At 37.6% G+C, this 23209-nt stretch overlaps 1 protein-coding gene across 19 annotated transcripts in view; it reads left to right on the top strand.

Moving 5' to 3' along the window:
* Positions 1-1043: 1043 nt before the first annotated feature.
* cdk11b (cyclin dependent kinase 11B) overlaps positions 1044-23209 on the top strand; it is a 45191-nt gene continuing 23025 nt past the window's right edge. For 2 of the 19 annotated variants that reach the window (XM_067970403.1, XM_067970400.1), the window contains exons 1-9: positions 3769-3858; positions 5173-5302; positions 9592-9713; positions 10914-11038; positions 12676-12801; positions 17842-17992; positions 21553-21603; positions 21705-21850; positions 22798-22881. In XM_067970403.1, the coding sequence (XP_067826504.1) occupies positions 5192-5302; positions 9592-9713; positions 10914-11038; positions 12676-12801; positions 17842-17992; positions 21553-21603; positions 21705-21850; positions 22798-22881 (916 nt within the window). In that variant the 5' untranslated portion in view covers positions 3769-3858; positions 5173-5191. Of the gene's footprint in view, positions 1146-1695; positions 1772-1977; positions 2078-3258; positions 3373-3700; positions 3859-5172; positions 5303-9451; positions 9470-9591; positions 9714-10913; positions 11039-12675; positions 12802-17558; positions 17602-17841; positions 17993-21552; positions 21604-21704; positions 21851-22797; positions 22882-23209 lie in introns of those variants that run through there. The other 17 variants (XM_067970419.1, XM_067970416.1, XM_067970402.1 and 14 more) reach the window with 16 other exon arrangements.

The raw sequence follows: 23209 nt of genomic DNA, 5'->3' as shown, positions 1-23209 counted from the left end.
GTCACAGAAAGTTAAGTCTTGTCCATTTCAGTCTAAGTACCCTTTTACCATGTGACAATAGTTAATTACTGCCAATCAACCTCTGGCACTGAAAATTAATTATTACAAATGTAGAGTCTAATTTCTTCAGGCTTTAATTGTTGGAGTTTTTTTTACTTTTCCTTTTTGTCCTTTTCTCTTAATCCAATCCTTCTGTCCCTCTTTTTTTTCTATACCTGATTTGACATTGAATTTACACTTCCTTCTCAGTCCTTGCCCTGTTAATTTCATAATTCAACCTGATTGGTTAAGGAGATACACAGTTGCTTGATCTGTTCACTCAGGTCCTAGGTGCCCAGTTTCCCTAGATGTACTGTTATCAGGTTGCACTTTCAGCAACTTGCCATGCAAAAAACCTAACTGGGCAAGGGTAAGTCTAACTAATGGCAGATCCCGTTAGATGCCCTGCTGTATCAAATTATGGTCCATTAAAAATGATGAAGCCATTGGTTTTCATTTTTCCAGAAAAACAAACTGAATTATGGAATGTGATCCCAGAACATTACAAATCCTAAAATCCAATGTAATAAAAAGGAATTTAAATTATTCAGTCTTTATAAAGCAGTGCCCTTGTTCTTATGTTTTCATTCGGGGCTGTTTTTAAGTTTTACTGTTTTTTGAACTGTCAGCTTTTATGAAGCTCTTAATTAGCTTTTGCAAGTTTTGTAGGTTGGCATTTGTGGTGTTTTAAGAGTGGTCTGGTAAAATTCCAATGATAACAGTGACATTAAATTCTGAGATTTTTATTGGTGTTGTGCAATTGCATCTGTGATTTTGTCCAGTTATAATTAAGGCTACTGGTGGTGGAAGTCAAATTCTGCTTTTATGTAATTCTATTAATTTTGTCATGAAAACCACAAAACAGCAGCCTTGAAAATGAGTGATTATCTTTCCTAAATAGTGAACTTGGCAGGTGTGCGTACAGCTATTTTGTTCCTCCTAGGAGGTAAGATCCAAAAGTCCTCCAACCCCTACAGAAAGTAGCAAGTTCATCCTACACTGGAAACATCTGTGAACGCATGCGTAAGGCTTCAGTCGCGCCGGAAGTGACGCGTTGGACGCGACGCCGTGGATGAGGTGCGGGTGCTGGGGGTCTGCGGAACGAGGTGAGGCCGAGGACTGGAGCGTTTCATTCCGCGGATTTGTGCTCGTTGTGGTTATTTAGGCGGGAGACCCTCAGCTCCGTGTGTTAAATACCGTGACCTGACGGTACTTTTTTCCCTTCCGTTTTAATGCACGGAAATCGTGGGCCTGAAGCGGGCGACACCGCGCATTGAGCGCCCGGGGGTCGGGGGTGGCCTCTGCTGTCGGCCCCCGGCCCCCGGACGCCCTGCTGTGAGGTGCTAGATCGTTAATCAACTACTGTGGGTCAGGAAAGGCTTTTATTTCTTTTGTCCAGAGCACTAGTTGGTGATGTTTGAGACGCCACAACCTTTGAATCATTGATTTGTCCACATGATGGAAACCTGTCACTGAGTGTGTGCTAACACTGTCATGTTTTCAGAAAACGTGCCGAAAAGAACAATTATATTTTCACTAAGAGACAGGGCAAACTGGCCAATTATTTGAAAATGAATAAGACCCTTCATTAGTTTGAAAGGCTGTATGAAGTTCTTCTCCAATTTTTCAGCTACCCCTTTAAGAGTATGTTTTGATCTACTTTCATTCTGAGGCAAACTCTGGATTGCAATGGGGAAGAGAAGAGAGCTGGCCCTAGTCAAATCAAACTGAGGTAACTAATGAAAAGATCCCATTTGATGCTAAATCCAGGTTTCATTTCGAATTCTGCTATTGCACCCACTGCCTCAGCCCCACAGGATGCAAGTACTGACCTATTGTAGTCATGAATGATCAATGTTAAAAAGTATCATGAAACAACTACACTGCACAAAGTTATATGTTCATTTTTTTCCATTTGTCTCCCCTCCTCTCCTGAAGGTGCTGACTGTTGATGGGCTATGGGTCCATAGGTGCTAGCAGTCCTAGTATCTTGCCCAAGTATCCATTCTTCATATGTGAACCTGGACAGGGAGTGTTGGTAGGTTATTTGATCATGAAGGGCATCATAGCTGAGTCCAAACCTGTTTGGACCTGGTACCCTTATACATGCACTTTTCAGCAAGGGTCACTCAATGGTGATTAGGAGCAGTAATTCTGGTTTATTTCTTTTTCCCTGCTGCCTTGGCTAAGATCAGCAAACTTCAAATGACTAGGAATGAAACCTCTGACTTAAGTAGTCCCTTTACCTACTAGTCTTCAGGAAGCTGTGATTCATTTATACGTTGAAAGTCTATGACTGACAAATCAGTACCACTTCATTTAACTGTAATCTTCTTTGGTTGCAAGTGTACCAAATGTTATGCTTTAGAGGATTATATTTGTTTATAGCAGAGAACTGGATCTAGTGCTATTAAAGTTGGTACCCTAATTACTGACATTTGTTAAGGTACAAAAAATAGGTTGAAAGTTTAACTACTGTTGACTATGAAACTCATTTCTCATTTGTGTCATTTTCTAGTGAGGCACGGATGTAGTTACTTGCTAATAATGTGCCCAGAACATGGTTTGGAAACAAAGTCACATTGCAAAAGTTAATTTTATTCCCAACAAAAATCCCACTAGGATAATCTCTGTTCTAGAATTGTGTTAGTTCTTCACATGATAAAATGCAACCCACATCCTTTTGAGGCAGTCATGAAGGCATAAAGGTCACTATAAATTGTTTCCTTTAGTAGTCTTAGTTTCTGATGTGCAAATAGCACCATTCCTGCACACTGTAAGTGATGAAGATTAAAACTTATAGAAAGCATATTTTCCCATAATGTTATTTGCTAATGATGGACTATTAAGTAAGGAATTATCCCTTTGAATGATTTCAGACTGAGTACATTTTTTACATTTATTGGCAGCTCTTGAGAAATTTTAATACCAGAAAACAAAATTACTTAGTCTCTACTAATCAAATATGTGTATTGCTTTATTATTCTCAAGTTACAATGTTGCGGCCCAAATAAGCATTTCTCAGTTTGGTATTAACTTAAGTAGCAATTTTTTGATTTACAAAATGCAATTCTGTTCTAGGAACTATACTGATATTTCTGTATAGCACTTGAAAGCAAAATTCAGTGCAGTTGTCCTAGTGTATAATGTAACAAAGGATGAATTGATTGCACAGTAAAGGATAGAAATTATATAACTCTTAATACCTTTTGCTTTCAGTGTGCTGTATAAAAACATTCGCAATTCTCTTGGAGCAAGAGTTCATTTGTAAGTCTGAACAGTCACCACAATGAGACTTGTAGCAACATCCATTTTCTCAGCATCCTTCTAGTGGTAAAGTTACACTTGTGTTTACTGTACTGCATAGAGTTGAAGTTTAGTGATTGGATTTAGATCTTGTTCTCTGCTAGAAACCGTTAACATGTAGCTTTCCTTTAAATTCTCTGTAGACGGGTTGTTGGAAATACAGTAGAGTCCACGTTTTTCTCCCTCATCATAACACACTTTGTTTGAAATCCCAACTCGTGAATGGACACCAATTAATTTTTGGTCTAAAAATGCTGCCATTTTTTATTGTCAATTCCTGCCAACTTTTTAATTTTTACACAAAAATGTTCATGTACATGTAGGCTTTATTGTGATTTTTTTTTTGTCACTTCAGGTTAACTGCATATCAAGGGACAAGGAAAGACACTTGAATGGGAGCTTTTTTCAAACCAAGCATTAATTCTGGTTATTACATTTTATTGACTTTTGAGACGGCAAGGCTCATCAGGAAATGAGATTTACAAATGAGCAGTGACATATCCATCACACAATGTAAAAAGAATGCAATTAATTCAAATATATATCTGTATTTTATGTTAAGTTTCTAATATATGCATTTGTATGAAGTTCTACAGTAATTTTGCTGTGCTGTTTTACAGCATAACTAGTCAGATGCAAGTGTTTACAGGTCCTTCTAGATGGTAGAACAATGTTAAGCTCCACAACAATGGCAGTAGCAGTTACAGCAAAAAGTGATTCTTATTTATTTTCTATTGATTTCGCAGAGTATTTCATCATGAATGTTCTTCTAATAAAAACAATTTCCCATGGGAGAACAGCTACCATTTATTGTCACTTTTTTTAGCTGGCAAATTGAAAGTGACAATAAAAGGGCTCCACTGTACTGCAGTAATAAATTAACTGTATTATCTAATCTAAGAACTATGATACATGCCTGTATCAGTGCAATTACACGTTCAAAATAAATACAGGGAGCTTCATGAGAAGCCAAGTAACACGTTGATATGAAGTTTTTTATTTTTACATGTACCTGCACAAGCTGATTTATAGCAGCGATGTCTCTCACCGTATGTCTAAAGAGTTTGATTTTGTTTGCCTAAATTCAAATTGTGGAGCTATTTTGAAATGATTTTATGGTTAACTGTAGCTTGAGCTGTTATTTGAGTGGGATGAAAGATAGTTATCTTAGCAGTAAAGTAAAAGCTTATGAACTGCCTGGAATACTTTTTTAAAAAAATGTATATGTATAAATTGGCTTGAAATCCAAGGCCCAAACACAATTTGACTTTATTTTATACTTGTATTGAATATCATTTGGGTCGGAAGTCTAAGTTAGAATGACTTGAGTGTTGCTGCTGAGGTGTACAGTATAGTTTGCAAAAGTGATTCTGAACTGAATTTTCTTGACTATCCAAACAAATAATGACCAGTACCTGGTCTTAAATAAGTCATTTTCAGTCTCTGCCCCAGCCGCTGGCAATGCATCATTTACTGGGAGGGAATAGATACCTGCTTGCAAGCTAGTAACAGATTGAATTGGTGGTGGTAGCGATAAGCAGCAGATGGAATTTGGTAATTGTTCAGTATAGTGGTATCAGTTTGACCTGACATTTCTTTTTGCAAGAGCCTTATGCATTATGGATGGGGTAAGATTTTGAAAAGGGTTTCTGAGAATTTTAGTGTGCAGATCAGAAGGAAGAAAATGTCTGCACCTTAAGAAGTGGAAGTGGTCTGCGTATAACTTTTTTAAAAAGTTTTTTTTTGAAGTCCAGCATGAGAAGGTTGAGACAAAGAGATTGTGTCTCTTCTAACCTAATGACTAGCATGTAACTGATTCTGTTTTAGCTCAGTGTGGTCTGTACCAATGGGAGATGAAAAGGATAACTGGAAAGTAAAAACTCTTGAAGAAATTTTGCAGGAAAAGAAACGACGAAAAGAGCAGGAGGAAAAGGTTGATGTGAAACGTCCAAAAAATGTAAGTAGTAATGCTGTCAGCATTTTGTATCCTAAGTTAGTGTGTTTTTGTGGTGTTGCTTACTTTAATAACTATTGTCAAACTTTATTTGCAGTATTCAGCTAAACCAGTGATACTCCTAATTCAGCCTAGGAACCACTTGTGCCCAATACCCATCCATATGTGGCCTCCACTCACAGCCCACCTACTGTAGGATGTTGGCAGAGTTGGGATTTAGCCCCTTTCTCTCTCCTTTTGCTTTCCAGTAAGAGAAGCACTAGGAATTTGTGCCATCCCTAGATCATATGAAAGTGCTGTATCAAACTATAGGACCTATAGTTTAATAGAGCTATCAGTCCTATAGTTTTCTTTTCCTCCACTTGGCAACTGCTGAGATTGACATGCTTGAAATCAGAAGCTCACTGTGTGGGGAATCATGGGCGCAGACCCACAATCCATCACTCTGTGGTGCAGCATGTTGGATCATTCCTGGGAGTGGCCCTCGAGCAAGAGACTGCTCAGGATTGTAGCTGTCGACAAGTTAGCGAATAACACTGAATTAAAGAAACAAAAAATAGGTTCCAGAGTACACTGATGAATCTTTATTTCCCTCCATCCTGCAGTACTTGTATATGCTAAAGTCTATGAAAATGCTGTTAGAGTAGATCATTATTATAATGAAATCTTGTTTGTCAGGGCAAGATTTCACTACATCAGGAGTCAACTGATTGAGCCTTACTGACTGACAGTTGAATGAATTGGAGAACGCAGCAAGTTGTGATCCTCAGACTGCCTATGTACCAGTGCTGTAGAGGTGCCCAGAAAGCTTGCTAAGACTGTTACCTGAACTCGGGTGGAACTGTAACTTACTGCATTCTCTGCTGCCTCAGGTCATTTTACCTGAAACTGCTTGTATATTTTGCAAAAAAGAAATAAAATGGAAATTTTGACTTTTTTGTAGTTGAACACTTATAAAAGTGAGATTCAGTTAGTGTACAACAACAACTGAGCACCTTCTTGATTGAAGGCCCTTGTTGCCTTTGATCCAGGAGATTTGTGATGCTGCATCTGGGTTAAACAATGGCAGACGTTCACTGAAAGTGGATAATAGCAGGAATGTTCTGAACCAGCCATATGAGTGAATTGTGGCCTTGCAATCTTTTACTATAACATACTCAGCTTTGCAATAAGTATTAAATTGATGCTTAAATAATTCTGACAAGCATTTAAAGTTGATGATTTTTGAACACTATTTTGCTCCGTACTGGCAAACTGCATTCCCACTTTTGCTACAAGATACCAGAAGAAAAATGTAGAATGCGTGTTCTGTACTCAATTTTTTAAAGAAAAAAGGTTCTTTCCTCTAATTTGATGGGTATGTTAGCCTAATGGTTATGATACTGGAGGCCCACAGGCCGTGAGTTCAAATCCCGTTATGGCAAGTTACGAAATTGAAATTCAATAAATCTGGTTATTTGTGGACTACTATCACAAAATGACCACGAAAGCTGCCTGATTGACGTAAAAACCTAACTAGTTCACTAATGTCCTTCGGGGAAGGGAACCTGCCATCCCCACCTGATCTGGCCTACGTGTGACTCCAGTTCCACACTACGTGGTTGACTCAATGCCTTCATGGCTACTAGCAATGGGCAATAAATATTGTTTTACCAGCATCCCAAGAACAAAGAATTTTTTAAAAATTCCCAGCTTGGAGTTCACTAACGTCCTGGTGAACATCTGTGAGCAGCTTAGCAGTAAGAAGAAATCAGGTTAATTCAGTTCAGAAACTTTTCTTCTTAATCTCACAACATATTTTAGTATGTACTGCTAGAGTCAAATAATTGGAGAGTGCAGCTTTTAAAAGTAAGTCCTCATTGTGACTTGGATTGCTTGTTCCAAATATTTGTTTATGCTGAAACTTGAGGCAAACTAAAAAGGGAAACTTCGGACTGCAAATATACCTATTATTTAATTACATAGAGCACTTCTTCAGTATTTTCTTCCTGGAAAAATATATTTTCCTCAGTTCATTTATACCTCACATTGTGGCGGTGCCCAAGCCGGATTCTGGTTAGTTATTTTTTCCTGAATTTTTCTGGCAGTATATTCAGTCTATTGTTGACCCACTATAAGAATTAGCATACTTTGTCACATGTTTAAATTAAGTGTGTATGACTCATTCAGATTTACTTTGTTTCTAAAATCTATACCATCTTTTTGTTTCATTCAGTGTCTCCACTGAAAAGGTGCAGATTTTATTCAGTTCAATTACATTTTCTTTTATTAGTTCGACCTAGTTAAAGGCAGATTGGCAAAAGGAAATAATAAAATGTATTTGGCCTTATCTGACAATACTTTATACCAGTTTTTAACTCTCCTGGTGTAATGGACATGTTTACTTGTCTAGGTGCCATTAAGCTCCAGGGGCCACCAACAAGGAGACTTGTTCGCAGCCTCTTCCATGTTGTGATGCATAAAAGTGCGCCCAAGGTTGAGCTGTGGCATCTATGATGTGACCATGTCAGTTTTAAAGGTGTGGGCTTTCAATTGCCTGGAAAACTCAATGTTTTTAAAAGCATATCTGCATCTGGAAATCAACCTAGAGGCAAAAGGAGAAAGATAAGTAAAATATTTTAAATTAATTTTTTTACGGGAAAGGGGGATTAGAACAGATAGATGTTAAATAATGTCTTTAAAAGTTCTGTAAGGTAATAAAGCTACTTTTTCATTACTATAACATTAAAATTTATTTCAGCATCACAGGGCTGTGAGCTGAAAGCATACAAAACATTGCCATCCAGGACACAGGTTCTTCATGTTTCTTGCACGTCTAAACAACAGCGAACACGTCTTAATTTGATGACTGCACCCATTATTCCATCATATATTCATGATGTTGGTCTCACCATCTCATGTGATCGCAAATGGAATTCTCTTCCAGGCGCTTGATTTCCTCATTTGTGTTAAACTACTTTCCTCATCAGTGTTTCTTAACACTCTGTAATAAAGCCCAAGTCCATCCAAGAGTAGAATACTGCTCCCATATCTGGGGAGTCTTCTCACTCCTTGCTCACACTTCTGAACAGGATACATAAACAATGTCTTGTGATAGGCTTCTCTTTCACATCACCTCCAAACTCCCCCTCTCACTTGTAAAGTTTCTTGTTTTTTTTGTATTTATCAATGCTATTGTGGTTATTGCTTCTCTGATATTTCCTCTTATGCTCCACATATGTTCTTTCTCCTCACTAGGTTGCTACCCAGTTGGTTTTTCCAACAACCCAGAGAAGTTTTTGAAATTGCTGCCAGTTACCCTTTTAACCAGCAGTGCACGAACCTTTTTTAAAAAAATGTATTGCATGTCAAGATACAACAACTGCAAGTTTTAAAGCTGCCCTGAACTTTGGATTTTAGTCAACACCGTAAACTGTGGAAGTATTTTACAGCTTACTGAGTGAAAGCACTCCACAGACATAGAGGGCTTTGCATATCTTGCGAATTGACGTTAGTGGTAGAAATCTGTCTAATAGGGTGAAGAAAGAGTGGAAAATTTAAAAATATACAACTTGAAGTTAATGGTGAACACTTGTTCCTAAGCTGTCAAAAATTTCTTGATTTCAAAATAATATTGGATAGAGTGTATTGTATGTACCACAGTGGAGTCCTTTTATTGTCCCTTTCAATTTGCCAGCCCAAAGAAAAACTTTAAGGAGGTGACAATAAAGGGTTTTTTCTCCAACATAATGTAGTTTTCTTGTAAGAAATGTCGCATTTTGCAATATAGGCGCAGGGAAACAAATCCTTTTTCCAGCAACTGCTACTGTGTTTTTATGAAAGCTTTATTTACATTGTTGATTCGGAAGCGGCTCTTAGCACTTCGTTGTGATTGAGCTGCAGAATGATGAACGCCAAAAGAGCCACAACTTTGCATTGTCATCGATGCTGCTAAGAAACCTGTCAAACGTGTGATATCAGGTGTATTGACTAAATTGTGTGACTTCTCTATGCCACTGTTTTTCATTTTTAGATTCTTTACAAGCCTTGCCATTCTCAAAACTATCAGTAACTCATGAAAATGACATTTCAAGTCCACTGATGTTTAATGAACCAGATATGATGAGAAAATTGCAATAAAGTATATACGGAGATGGAAAAATGAACATAAGTGGGAATTGATAATGAAAAGTATGTCATAAGAACAGATGAATTGGAACATGAGAAAAGTGTCATAGACAAGATGTGAAAACTAAATTGTTAACAATAAGTGTACCAGTTCAAGATTACCATCCTATTTTTATACATCTCAGTTGGATGACAGGGATTCTAAACGGGACTCACTGGAGGAAGGAGAGCTTCAAGAACACAGGGACAAGATGGAGATAACTATACGCAATTCACCACACAGACGAGAAGGATCTATAGAAGATCGGTATGTTAATCTTAAAAAAAAAGTAAAACCACCTATTTTCTCGTCCTCCCAATGCACTTCATTGTAAATGCATTTTAAAAAAATTATTCAGGTCACTTACTTTTTTTTGCAGATCGGTGAAAGAAGTCATTGGCCCTTCATGTAGACCCTTCACCAGTTTGATCCTCTTCTGATCCCGTTCTTCAGACTTAAAATGTTTTCTAGCCATTGCTAAAATAGGATTTTGCAAGATGTGTTTGTTGCCTTGTTTTGAGACTTTAGACTATTTAAAATAGAGAACCCAGAGGACACCTAATTGGCAGCTTTTCTTCTAACAACAACTTTGGCAGTTTATCTTTTTAGAAGGTTGATCCATTGTGAGACACATCTTAGTTTGAGAACTAAGGGCATGTTATAGGTGTATGAGTTAGGCCTCTACGCCTCCTTTTTTGTCACGCTTGGTAACTTCATGTACTGGTGTAGTGGAACCCTCTTCCCCATCCCCAGTGGAAAATAAAAGTTAGTCCAATGTGTGATGAGAAATAGAAAACTCTGCTGTAGCTTAAATTCTACTGAGGAAGCCCAGAGCAAGCATTAAAAAAATTCCAGTCTATTGTCTGTATAAATTGCCCATATAACCACTGTTATTGTACTCCAAAAAAAAAAGTTAATTCATTTTGTGAAGCCTTTGAGATGTTTTGACAACTGGATAAGGCACTATATAAATACAAGTATTTTTCTTTCCTTTTATGATTATCTGTGGATTTTTTTTAAAGCTTAGACAATTTGCTGTTAGCTGCATGAGGGGAGTCATACATTTAGTATCACATGGATTGTTTATCCCTTTTTTAAAAATAAAATATAGAAGTTGCAAATTTTAAACTTCATACCATTTTATTGTACTGGTTTCAATAGAGAACATATTGAATAGCAGTTCTTAAGTTTCTAGCCAGATCCATAAATACAGTTGACAGGTCTTTATCCTCTTCTGAATAAAACTAAGATGGTTAATTAGAAGTAAACCTTCTCTCTCGGCTAGAAAGCCTTTTAAAAAATTATTTTGTGGCTCTTTTAGTGCTCTTGAGCCCACAGATTTTGAGAACTAGGCTATCAAGTTTTCTTTAACAACGATTCTGCATCTTTCTGGGCAGTGTGTTTGCAATTCAAATGCATCAGTTTTAATAATGTTGCTAATGATATATGTTTTTTTAAAACATCTAGAGGTGAGGAGGATGATTCTTTGGCAATTAAACCTCCTCAGCAAACCTCCAAAAAAGAAAAATCGCATCACAGAAAAGAAGAAAGGAGAAAGGAAAAACGAAGACATAGAAGTAGATCTGTTGAAGGTGAGGGATGGCAATTTGATGAAGATTCACAGTGTTTAATGTTTTATTTTAGATGACTTTACATAATGTGAAAAATACTGCAGCATTTGGAAGAATTAGTGTTGTCGTGTGTCCTCTAAAGTAACATTTCTGATTTTTGTTTTGAAATGCATTAGAAAGATGAAAGACGAGCCCTTGATTCTTAATGAAAATTCTAAAACATTGCAGTAACCATGTTGGGCATCATGTAGAACACACTTCTTTGCAGTTAGGTTAAACAAGATGGAGGTTAGGTTATTTAAACAAGATGGAACAGGAAAATAATTAATTTGCTAATAACTTTGGTAGGCAGATGAGCAAATAGTTATTGCTGATCGAGAGATAAGAAAATGTAATATTCAGAGTAAAGAAATGCAGATATAATAAGGTGTTTAGATATTGAGCCTCAGGGTTTTTTGCCATTAAAGAGGAAAATAGATAAATAGAGGCATCTCAAAACATGATTCCACTCGTTAAAAAGGGACAAGATGTAGCTCCGAGGGCATGGTGTGTTTCCCAGATGGGACTTCCACACAAGGTGAAGAATAAAAAGATTAGATGCAAGTGTAAAGAAGACAGCAGAAGTAATACGGATAGAAATTGCTGAACAGGGCAAAAAGTAGTAATTGGCAACTGCTACTCACTGTCATTCGGCAAACAGATAGATAGGGAACTGTTTAAGGCTCATAAAAGGGGCCACAGGAAAACATAACAACAACTTGCCTTTATGTAGCGCCTTCAACATAGTAAAACGTCCCAAGGTGTTTCACATGAGCGTTATCAAACAAAATTTGACACCGAGCCACAGAAGAAGTCAGGTGACCAAAACCTTGGTCAAAGAGGTAGGTTTTTAGGAGTGTCTTAAAGGAGGAAAGGTGGAGAGGTTTAGGGAGGGAATTCCAGAGCTTAAGGCCTAGGCAGCTGAAGGCACAGCCGCCAATGGTAGAGCAATGAAAATCTGGGATCCGCAAGAGTAATGCAACAATCCTTGAACTACAGAACAAACAAGGGATGCCAGAAAGAGAGAAGTGAAAGTACAAAATTTCATAGAGCTATAACTTAAAATAATTGAAATCTGGATATTAAGATGCATGTTATGTTAAATGTAGTGTTTGAATGTTAAATTTAATATTTAGCAGGTAACCAAAAACAGTTAACCTGCTAATAGTTGGATTCTTAGGTTCTATAGATCATTGTGCTTATTTTTAATATTGCATTAAAGGATCAGGACAAAAATCATACCGATTTGTAAGATTTTAGAGGAACAAACTTATGAGAAGAGTGCTAGGCAGTAGAACTGAAGAAAAATGGGCTGCTTCATGACCACGTTTTTTTGTGTGGCAAGAAGAAAAATTGCAAGGTCAAGACTGCAGTGGCTGTATAAGGAGGCCATAAAGTGGTGAAGAATTAAAAATTAGTTGAGGGTAACTGAAATGATTGTTAGGATAGTAGAACAATAGAAAGATGGATAATAGAGGGATCTACAAAATGTTGTTTTAAACTGTGTATGAAGTAGATGGGAGTGTTTTGAACCAGATAGGACCTTTTAAGGGATATTTGGATATGAATGTTCAGGGATCACAAAATGGCAGAAGTGTTAAATGAATTCTTTACAACAGTCTTCAGAAATGAATCATGGGAAACGAAGACTGTTACGAAGAAACTCAAAGAATTAAATGTCTACAGGGTACTTAAGGCAGATGAGATGAACTTTAGAATCTTCAAGGAAATGAGCCAAGAAATGGGTAAGGCTCTCATTGATATATTTAGCAGGTCTGTAAATACAGAGGGTGTACATGAGTGTGAATGTTATCCCAATGTGTGTATTTTTATGGAATGAGATATGAAACTATAAATCAATCAGTCCATTGACAGTACCGAGAAATTGGTGATCATTTTACAGGATGCAATAAAGACCATAAGGGTTAGTCAGCATGGCTTAAAAAAGTTATAACACAGAAGGTATAGTCTCTACTGGAATTCTTTTGAGAAGGTAATTAAATTAGTACACAAGGGCAATGAGGTACAATTTACTTGGATTTAATTTGCTAATGTGAGGCTTTTAAAGACATTGAGGCTCATGAAAATAAAATTTGATGCTTGGATTGGAAACTGACTGCAAAAGAAAACAAAAAGTGATGATGAGCAGACAAAGTCCTTTCACTAGGGGACCTGGTTTGAAAATTGTCATGACAGTTGAAAACAGTGATTGTGTCAATGACAAGTTGAGAGAGGTCTGTCATGGTTCCTTTTTTATTTATACTTCATAAATGATATAAGTATGGGAAAAAGCTACTAGGCCCAACAAGTCAGTACTTTTTTTGATTGATTATTATCAACTCTACCTACCTGTCTTCTCACCATAATCCCTTCTCTCCATAAATATCTGATTGCCTCTTGAATTTAGCCTTATACTCTGTTCCAATGATCTTCCCTGGTAATTTATTCCACTAGTTTATTGTCCATTGTATGAAAAGGTTCTGCTTGACTTTCCACCATACTTCTAACTTCCTAGTTTTAATTGTGTTCCCTAGTATGTGGATAATTTTGAAAATTTCAGCTGAGTTGCCTCAAAGTTGCTTTTCAAAAGAGAACAAGCCCAATGTCCTTAAAGTTTTTGCATAACTTAGATTCCTGGTTTGAGGAAACAGCTTGGTTGCCCACCTCTGTAGGGCAATAATAACCTTTGTAAACAATTTTACAACACCAAGTTATAGTCCAACGATTTTATTTTTAATCCCACAAGCTTTCGGGGGCTTTCCCCTTCCTCAGATGGTGACTTCCACACCGCCTGAGGAAGGGGAAAGCCCCCGAAAGCTTGTGGGATTAAAAATAAAATCGTTGGACTATAACTTGGTGTTGTAAAATTGTTTACAATTGTTAACCCCAGTCCATCACCGGCATCTCCACATCAATAATAACCTTGCAATAGTTAGGTGACCATGGCTACACATAGCAAGATGGATTCTGACCAATGTCTTAAAAAGCAACAATCCAACCTCTTTATTTATTTTCTTTCTGCTCATTTAACCTAAAACTTTGTATTTTCTTACTGCAACCAAGAACTTGTCTGACAGTTTCACACAAAACCCCACAGATCTCTTTCCTACTCAGCATGCTATTTAGCTGTCCAGTTAATGCATGCTGCTTTTTTTGGATCCTTGTTACCATACTAGTTATTTTACACTTATCTGCATTGAACTGCATATAAAACCTACTGGTAATGTCATAAAACACGTTTATGATACCAAGTTATATAAACTGATGACATATGAGGGAGGTTGATGTTATTCAGAGAGATTTGGTCAAATTAAGTTGATGGCCAATGGAACAGTGCATGGATGATTTTAATATGGAAGAATATAAGTTGATGTAAATTTGCACATGAAATGTGTAAACAGTATTCATTGTGCTGGGAAAGGTTTTGGGTGTGATTTTGGATGTACTTGCTGAAAGTATCTAGTCAGTATGAAGCTGTGGAAGTGAATAAAATACATGTAAAGTGATATTGTAAGTTGAAGCATGTTATTTTAATTCGATTACTCATTTATAAAGCCACCTTTAGAATATTGTGTGCATTCTTGACTTCAAACGGTCATTAATGCATCATATCAAATGCCAAGAAGGGTGATAGGGTCATAAATTTTAGAATTATCCATAAGTTATGAAGAGAAACTCAGATTAAACTGTTTTTGTTGGAGAATGATGGCGGGAGGAAGGAGAGACATGATTCAGGTTTTGAAAAATGCTAACAACTATTGATAATGTAGATATAAACAAACTATTTAATATAGACTATGACTGTGGAACTAAAAGATCTAAGTACAAAATTAAACTTCAAGCAACAACAACTTGCATTTATATAGTGGCTTTAACATAGAAAAATGTCCCATAGAGCTTCACCAAGTCATAAGGAGAAAACAGTGGACACTGAGACAAAGAAGCAGATTTTAGGAGAGGTGACCAAAAGCTTAATCAAAGAGGTGGGTATTAAGGAGGAGAGAGATGGAGGGGATTAGGAAGGGCTGAAGCAAGACTAGATGATTTTTTTTCTGCCTCTCAGATTATTAGATACCTGATTTTACAGCATATTGGGTCAAATGATATCCTTATCAGCTCTCTGAAAGAGCTCTCCATTTAATCCTATTCCCCTGGCCGTTCTCCATGCTCTTTTAAAATGTTATATTTCAAATATTTATACACTTTTTAAAAAGTCATTATAAATCATTCCATGTCTTAACCATCTGCATAAAAACATTTCTCCCAATTCCTCCCTTCATTCTTTTGGTGATGGTCTTAAATTTATGCCCCCTAGTTACTGACTCACTGACAATGGAAATAGTTTTCCCTACTTACCTTATTAAAACCTTCTAATGAAAAGAAACCCAGTTTCTCTAGTCTCTACTCATAACTAAAGCTTCTCATCTTGGTATCACCGTAGCAAATCTGTTGCACCTTTTCCATAGCCTTGAAATCCTTCCTAAGTCGGGTGGCCACACAATGTACTAACTGCAGCCTAATCAATCTTTTGTATAGGTTTAGCATCATCCCTTTGCTTTTGTACTCTGTCCTTATTTATTAAACTTAGGATCCCATATCCTTTTTTAACACTTTATGATTTTTTTCTTCCCACTTTTAAAGATTTATGTATCTGAAACCGTAAGTCTCTCTGCTCCTCTACACCTTTTTAAAGTTTTACCATTTAGTATATATTTCTCTCATTCTTCCTACCAAAATGTATCACATATCTCTGCATTAAATTTCATTTGACATCTATTTGCCCAGTCTGCTAATCTGTCTGTCCTCCTAAAATTGCTTACACTCCTCTTCACATTTCAACATGCTCCCTATTTTTGTGTCATTTGCAGATTTTGATATTGCGCCACGTCTACACAAGTCCTAACCTTTATCGATAGAGAATATCAGTTGTCTCAGCAATGACCCTTGAGGAGCACCACTGTTTACATTCCTGCAATCTGAAAAAGATCCATTCGCAATTTCGCACCTTTTAGAAATCTGTCCTGACTATCCTCAATTAACCCATATATTTCGAAGTGGGTATTCATTTTATACCGTATTATGGTCTCTAGATTCATACTGTTGATTTTAGGCTGACTGGTTTATAGTTACCTAGTTTATTCCTTTCTCCCCTTTTAAACAGCGTTATTACATTGGCAACTCTCCAAGCCTCATGCACAACTTCCATATCCAAGGATGTTTGAAAGATTATGGTCAGGGCCTCTGCTCTTTCCTCTTTGACTTCCTTTAGCATTCTAGGATGCATGCTATTAGGGTTTGGTATCTTTTCTATTTTGAGTTTGAACAATTATTTTTATTAGTACAGCATTATTTATAGTTATACTATCTAAGTGTTCCATCCCCCCATTCACTTCCAATTACCACACTCTTCTGTGAAAACAACAGCTAAGTATTCATTTAGCATCTGCCATTCCTTGATCCTCCGCAAGATTTCCATTTCCATCTCTAATTGGTCCTATCCTTTCTGCAGTAGATTCTCAGTAAAAGACGTAAATGCTAATTAATTAATCCTTTTTAAAAAAAATCTGGATAAATATCTGTTTAAGAACAGGAATTAAAGTTGTAAGGATAAGCATGAATTTAGTTAATCAAATATTGTATGGAACAGTTGCTCATGCACAGAAAAGTAACCGAAATAGAGTGTGATGATACTTGCTGCTTCTAAGAACATAAGAAATAGGAGCAGGAGTAGGCCAATCGGCCCCTCGAGCCTGCTCCGCCATTCAATAAGATCATGGCTGATCTGATCCTAACCTCAAATCTAAATTCATGTCCAATTTCCTGCCCGCTCCCCGTAACCCCTAATTCCCTTTTACTTCTAGGAAACTGTCTATTTCTGTTTTAAATTTATTTAATGATGTAGCTTCCACAGCTTCCTGGGGCAGCAAATTCCACAGACCTACTACCCTCTGAGTGAAGAAGTTTCTCCTCATCTCAGTTTTGAAAGAGCAGCCCCTTATTCTAAGATTATGCCCCCTAGTTCTAGTTTCACCCATCCTTGTGAACATCCTTACCGCATCCACCCGATCAAGCCCCTTCACAATCTTATGTGTTTCAATAAGATCGCCTCTCATTCTTCTGAACTCCAGTGAGTAGAGTCCCAATCTACTCAACCTCTCCTCATATGTCCGCCCCCTCATCCCCGGGATTAACCGAGTGAACCTTTGTACTGCCTCGAGAGCAAGTATGTCTTTTCTTAAGTATGGTACATGGGGGGGGGGGGGAGCAAACTTAATGGTGTAATGACTTTTTCATTTCTTGCTTTTTTAATAGTAGTGGATCTCTTGTGGTGTTGCTCACATGGTTGCAATGTTTAGCTGCTAACCTGGCCTATGCTATTAATAAGCAATCCTGGTACTCATACGCAGCTGAGATCAACCAGAGGGCATTTGTTACTGCTCGGAAATTTCAGGCTTTAGGTCTGATAAGCTTTCTTTTTTCAAAGATTGTTTTGCGTCTGTCACAAGGTTACTGGATGGAGTATCGTATTGCATGAAGCAATGTGGGTGAGTCTGAGAGTGTAAAAAAAGCAATTAAAACTCCTTCTGGGAATCATGGTGAGTACCTCCATCCTACAAGTCCATGACAGTGTTATAGCACTGTGCTACCCAACACATTTTCTGATACAGAAAATTCAGAAGCTACATGAGTGATTCAGTTTCAATATCATTTAATTTACAACTGATAACTATAATTAGTTTAATTAAAGTTCAAGAACGGTATAACATGCAAATGTTTGTAAACAGGAAAACACATGAGGGGGAAAGAGAAAGACAAGGAAAAGGAGAGGGAACATGAGCGAAGGAAACGACAGCGAGAGGAGCAAGATAAGGCACGTAGAGAACGGGAAAGGCAGAAACGGAGGGAACTTGCCAGAGAACATTCCAGGAGAGAAAGGTGAGGGAAAATAATTTTCCTCTGGGCTGGCAGGATGTGAAACAGTTGTTAAGCATATCTAATGAAAAGAAAAGTTATAAGTACAGTACATACAAAATATGACAATCTTAGTTATGTTTCCATAAAGTATTAGTACAGAAATCAAGAGTTTATTCCATTTTATGTTTACTTTTCTGTTAAGTTTTTAGGATCTATTCAGATTTCTCTCGTGCTTAGTGCTAAAGACCCACTCTCAAATGAACCTTTGCTCCCTATGAACTGGAGTGACAATTTATACACACAGTATCTGCTAATGTAGCATTACCAAGCTTTCAGACAGAAACCTTTGTTACTGCAAAAAGCTTATTGAATTGATACCCGTCTGCATGCGATGCAAGACCTAGGGTATAAACTTTTGAAAGGTAAAGGTTAAGCAGCAAAAGGTCAATACAGCATTTGATCGTAGAACATGTCGCATGTACATCCTCGGATATACAACACCCCTAAAACTAAGCAAGGGCAGCATCTGCAACATAAAAGGTTTATGTGGGTTTAATGTACACATCACTTCCACGGAGACTGCAGTGCAGTGGCATTAGAAGAACTCACGAATTGCAGCAAGGCTGAAAAATACATACTTTCCATTCCTTTTGAAGTTCAAACATTTTCAAACAGGAACAACAAAAATCTAATGTCTATCTTTCACAATTGCATGAGGCTGTCATACATCCACAGCAATTAAAACACATGATACCTGCGGCCCCGAGCGATCTTTTCCTGGTGTAGCAGCAGATTCAAATTCAATAGCTCAGCTCCCTCCAGAGCTCGAGCGAAACTGTTCTAACACATGGGTATTTTCAGAACAAAGCAATCAGGTAAATAAGGTTGCAGTTAACCCATTACATGTTAACAACATTGTTTCATCCCATCTGTTTTGCCTCGAGGGGTGAATACAGTGGCTTATTGAAATGCGCAGTCCCCAAGCTGAATTAGTTTCAACAGAATCTATTTTAACCCTGGATATACAGTAAAGAAAATAAAAAAAATACTCCATTTTCATCCCCACTCAAAAACATATTAGTACAGAAGTCCAGAATTTATTCCATTTTAGGGTTTATTTCCCCAAGAATGCAGCAAGGAACATCTATCCCTCTGCTGATATCATTCTGGCCATTAGGAGATGTGCTTAGTGGCACAATTAGTTAGCACATTGTCTTTTCATCTGAGATGTATGTTTCCTTCCAGTCCACTAGTGAACATAAGCCCACAACACAAACTGCCCACTGTTGGGGCATTACAGGGATTCCACATCTGGCTGTGCAAAATCTGATTTGGGAAAACACCAGGTACCTAAGCTGGAAATGTGTTCCATTTTCTAATGCTGACATCCCTTACATTGATGACTACAAAAATAATGATCAAAAAATATATTTTTTAAATGATTTGAGACATCATCAGGATTAATGTTCCTGATCGTGTGTCAAGTGATGACCTTTTCAGATCTGCCCTGATAGCCTGTTGCCTGATTATCAGTTCTTTTCTAATTCCCTCTACGCTATTGGAGAACAGTGTTTTACCCCACCCTAATTTCACCCATTGCTGGTACTTCTTCAACTTCCTCCCTCCTTCCAGGCCGTACATCTAATAAAATGGCCAATGGCATTCTTGCCCTCCAATTTATAATGCTGCCTGATGGACACTCCCCATCCAATTAACTCTTTTCTCCCCCACTCCGTACTGTGCTTACTGCCTCTCTTTAACTGGGATTGCAATGTCAGTGGAGTGGAGGACTGAATCTGCATCTTACCACTCTAGCAGGACGCATTGGTGCTCCATAGCGCTGCTTCTACATTGATATAATATCAAAGTCTTTTAAATGTTAAGGAGCAGTACACAGCAGCATGCAAAAATGTGGAAAAATGTTATTAATTTGGAATAAATTAAAATTGAAAAGTGACTAATAAAATACAGTTATGTTAGGCTACTCAACTCAGTGTTGTCCTCCCAACAGTATTGATGCTTAATAATGACTCTGACATTGAATTAAGTAACCTAATGCTGCACTTTTTTTAAACGCCTCTTATGAGGAATGTTTGATTTCCACTCAACACCATAGGTCTGATTGTACAATTGAGTTTAAATGTTGTCAAATGGGGAATCACCAGCATAAATATGTGTCCTTATATAAGTAGTATTTCAAAAGGGAACTCAGCCTTATTTCTTTTGTTGCTTTAAAAATGTGAAATTTCATTAGTTTATTCACAATCAGTACCTTTGCCAAGTATTCCTGCATTAGAGTTCAGCTTTTAACATTATGCCCAAGGACTGTAATTTATCTTTTCATTAAATCAGTTTTAGGAAATGGTCCACAGCCAAAGTAGTCAGTATTTGTGTTTTATAAGTCCATTAAGAAAAAAGTGGCTGAAGTAGTAAAGTAGGCTCAGTTTTCAGAAAATGGCATGTATGTTTTTACTTGTCAAACATTATGGCTTTTTCCTTATTGGGGTCCCTTCATTTGTCAAGTGGACTGGTTGAAGTTCAGAGGACACTTTCATTTACTTCTTTGCACTAAAGTCTATTTTTTGCTAATGATATTAGAGTATTTAATTGCCAAATATATCATTTCTACGTCAATGGAGCATAATTTCGCTGCTCTCACCATCGGACTTGAGGGTGAAATTCAACTTTGGCGATAGCACAAAATGCGCAATGGTGAATCGGCTGCATGTTATACACAATGTCCTATTCTCTCTTCCATTAACATCAATGTATACCAAATGGCCATTGTGCCCTCTCACCGAAGATAAGTTTCACCCCCGATTACTCCATTTGTCTCCTTGCTAGCTTTGAAACCGCCACCCTCCATAAACTTCAGCTTGTTTAAGACTTTGCTACTCATATCCTATCCAACACCGAGACCGACTTGCCCACCATCCCTGTCCTCACTGATCTACATTGGATCCTGGTTTCCCCAACACCTCAAATTTACAATTCTTTTTCTCAACTTAAATCCCTCCATGGCACCATCCTGCCCATCTCTGTAACCTGCTCCCCTCCAAAATCTCCATTCCTCTCATTCCATATGCATGAAGAATTCAGGTGAAGAGTAACACTTGTAACATGAAACAATCGTTTGGAGAAAAAAAACATAAATCCAAGGAACATATCAGATTACCAGCAAAGAGCAAATAGCATGTATGACTTTAGGAGGGAGAAAGAAGCTTAATTTTTGACAAAAGTCTATCTGGTTATGAGTGAAGGAAGCCCATTGGGATCTCCTAAAAAATCATGGCAGCGTGTTATATTAAATCTATGTGCAAAGCAGACACAATTACTGCTTCGTTATAAATAGGGAGGAAACAAACCACATACCTTGTGACACAGAAGACCTTGGTCCTGGACTATTTAGCATTATCTGAAGCTTTCTACCCAATAAAAAATATTGTAAAGCTGAGTTTGTAGAATATAGCTCGTAGCATTGGTCTTCCGAAAACTAATGTCTATCAAACCATACATTGAAAAAAAGTTACCTGGATTCTGCAGTGGGGTTATTTAAGTGGGTTTTGTTTTTGTTTTGATAGGCACATGAAACCTTTTATAGATACAAGCAATGTGGGGCAGGGCAGTCCTTGGTGAGTGACGTGACCTGTTGTATGTGATGTGTGAAAACACCACTTGACTTTTTTTTTTGAATGCTTTTTCTAAACTTACAAAACTTTGGTGAATCTTCCAGGGATCGTCTTGAGCAACTCGAGCGTCAGAGGGAACGGGAAAGGAGAATGAGGGAGAGAGAACAACTGCAAAAAGAGCAGTGGGAACAGAAAGAACGAGAAAGGCGAGCTGAGGAAAGGCGCAAGGAACGAGATGTCAGGAGGGAAGGTATTTATGCAATTTAAAGCAGCCAAGCCTGCTAGTATGGATATATCTATCACTCCTCAAATCCAACATACAATTTGTTTTTCCAACTTTTAGAAAAAGGTGCTTTTATTTCAAATAAAGGGTATATCTATCTGAATATATCTGCCCAAACTATCTATATGGTACAAGTTATAAAAAGTGCACTAAATAATTATACTCAACACTGTCCAGTATGTTAACCTCCACATTCCTCTATAAGGTCTTTTATCGTCTCTATCACTAAGACTCTCTACTTCCACCTCCATAACATCACCTTCCCCTATCTCAGCTGTTCTGGCACTGAGACCCTCATACACGCCTTTGTCACCTTTAGACTCGATTACTCCTATTGCATCCTTGCTGGCCTTCATTAAACTCCATCTTGTTCAAGACTGTGCTGCTCATATCCTATCTTGCACTTGCTCACCGCCCTTGTCCTCACTAATCTATATTGGCTCCTGGTTCGCCAATGCCTCAAGTTTAAATGCTTAGTCTTATCTTCAATTCTCTCCCTCATCCTGCCCATCTCTGTAACATCCTCCCCTCCAAGCTCTCTGTTCCTCTGACTCCAGCCCCTTGTGCATCTCTCTCCCCTCCCACACTGGGTTCTTGTCTTTTTATGAAAAAAGAATGTAAAATGAATAGCACATAGTATGTACCTGACTAGTTCTATGAAAGAAACTTTGTGCTTGGTACAGCACATTGACCAGCAACATGCTAAAAAGAGGATACTCCATTTACATGGCATTTTCCTATAATATCTGAAGCCCTGTCTATGATCTGATCTTTAACCAGTCTGACCAGACCCATAGAGCTCAACATTAGACATCAACTTGGTCCGGTCCAGTCCAGTACAAATAATACATTTAAAATACTTTTTACAATAGGGGTTTTAATGATTAATTAGGCATATTTTTCTACTGCTTCAGCATACGAATGCCGTGGGGCAGGTGATCCTGGGCCTTTTTGGGATTCTATGTGCCTGAAAAAGACAATTGTGAATAATCCATCAGGTAATGTACTAAAATGGGGGCAGAAACGAGAGGTCTTGTATTCCAGTGTAAAACTATCTCAATAGTTCACTCTAGCTATTAATTCATGTTTCAGTTATTTTAAAACTTATTTTAGGTAAATGAATGCTTTCATAATGTAATGTTTTTGATCTGTTTTTATATTGACTTTTTATGATATTCCAATCACTTCTTTACCAAGAAGTAATATCTGCTACTCCATTTTCCATCTTGAGTTGCCCTAGAATAGGTGACTGAGATCTGGTTAAAGCACAGGATGCAGCAGACTCTTAGACACAGCAGAAGATTGTGCTGGAACATGCATTACATT

Source organism: Heptranchias perlo, chromosome 32, assembly GCF_035084215.1.
Source record: "Heptranchias perlo isolate sHepPer1 chromosome 32, sHepPer1.hap1, whole genome shotgun sequence".
Taxonomy (NCBI): Eukaryota; Metazoa; Chordata; class Chondrichthyes; order Hexanchiformes; family Hexanchidae; genus Heptranchias; species Heptranchias perlo.
The sequence above is the reverse complement of the archived record's forward strand: the minus strand, read 5'-3'. Positions and strand labels throughout refer to the sequence as shown.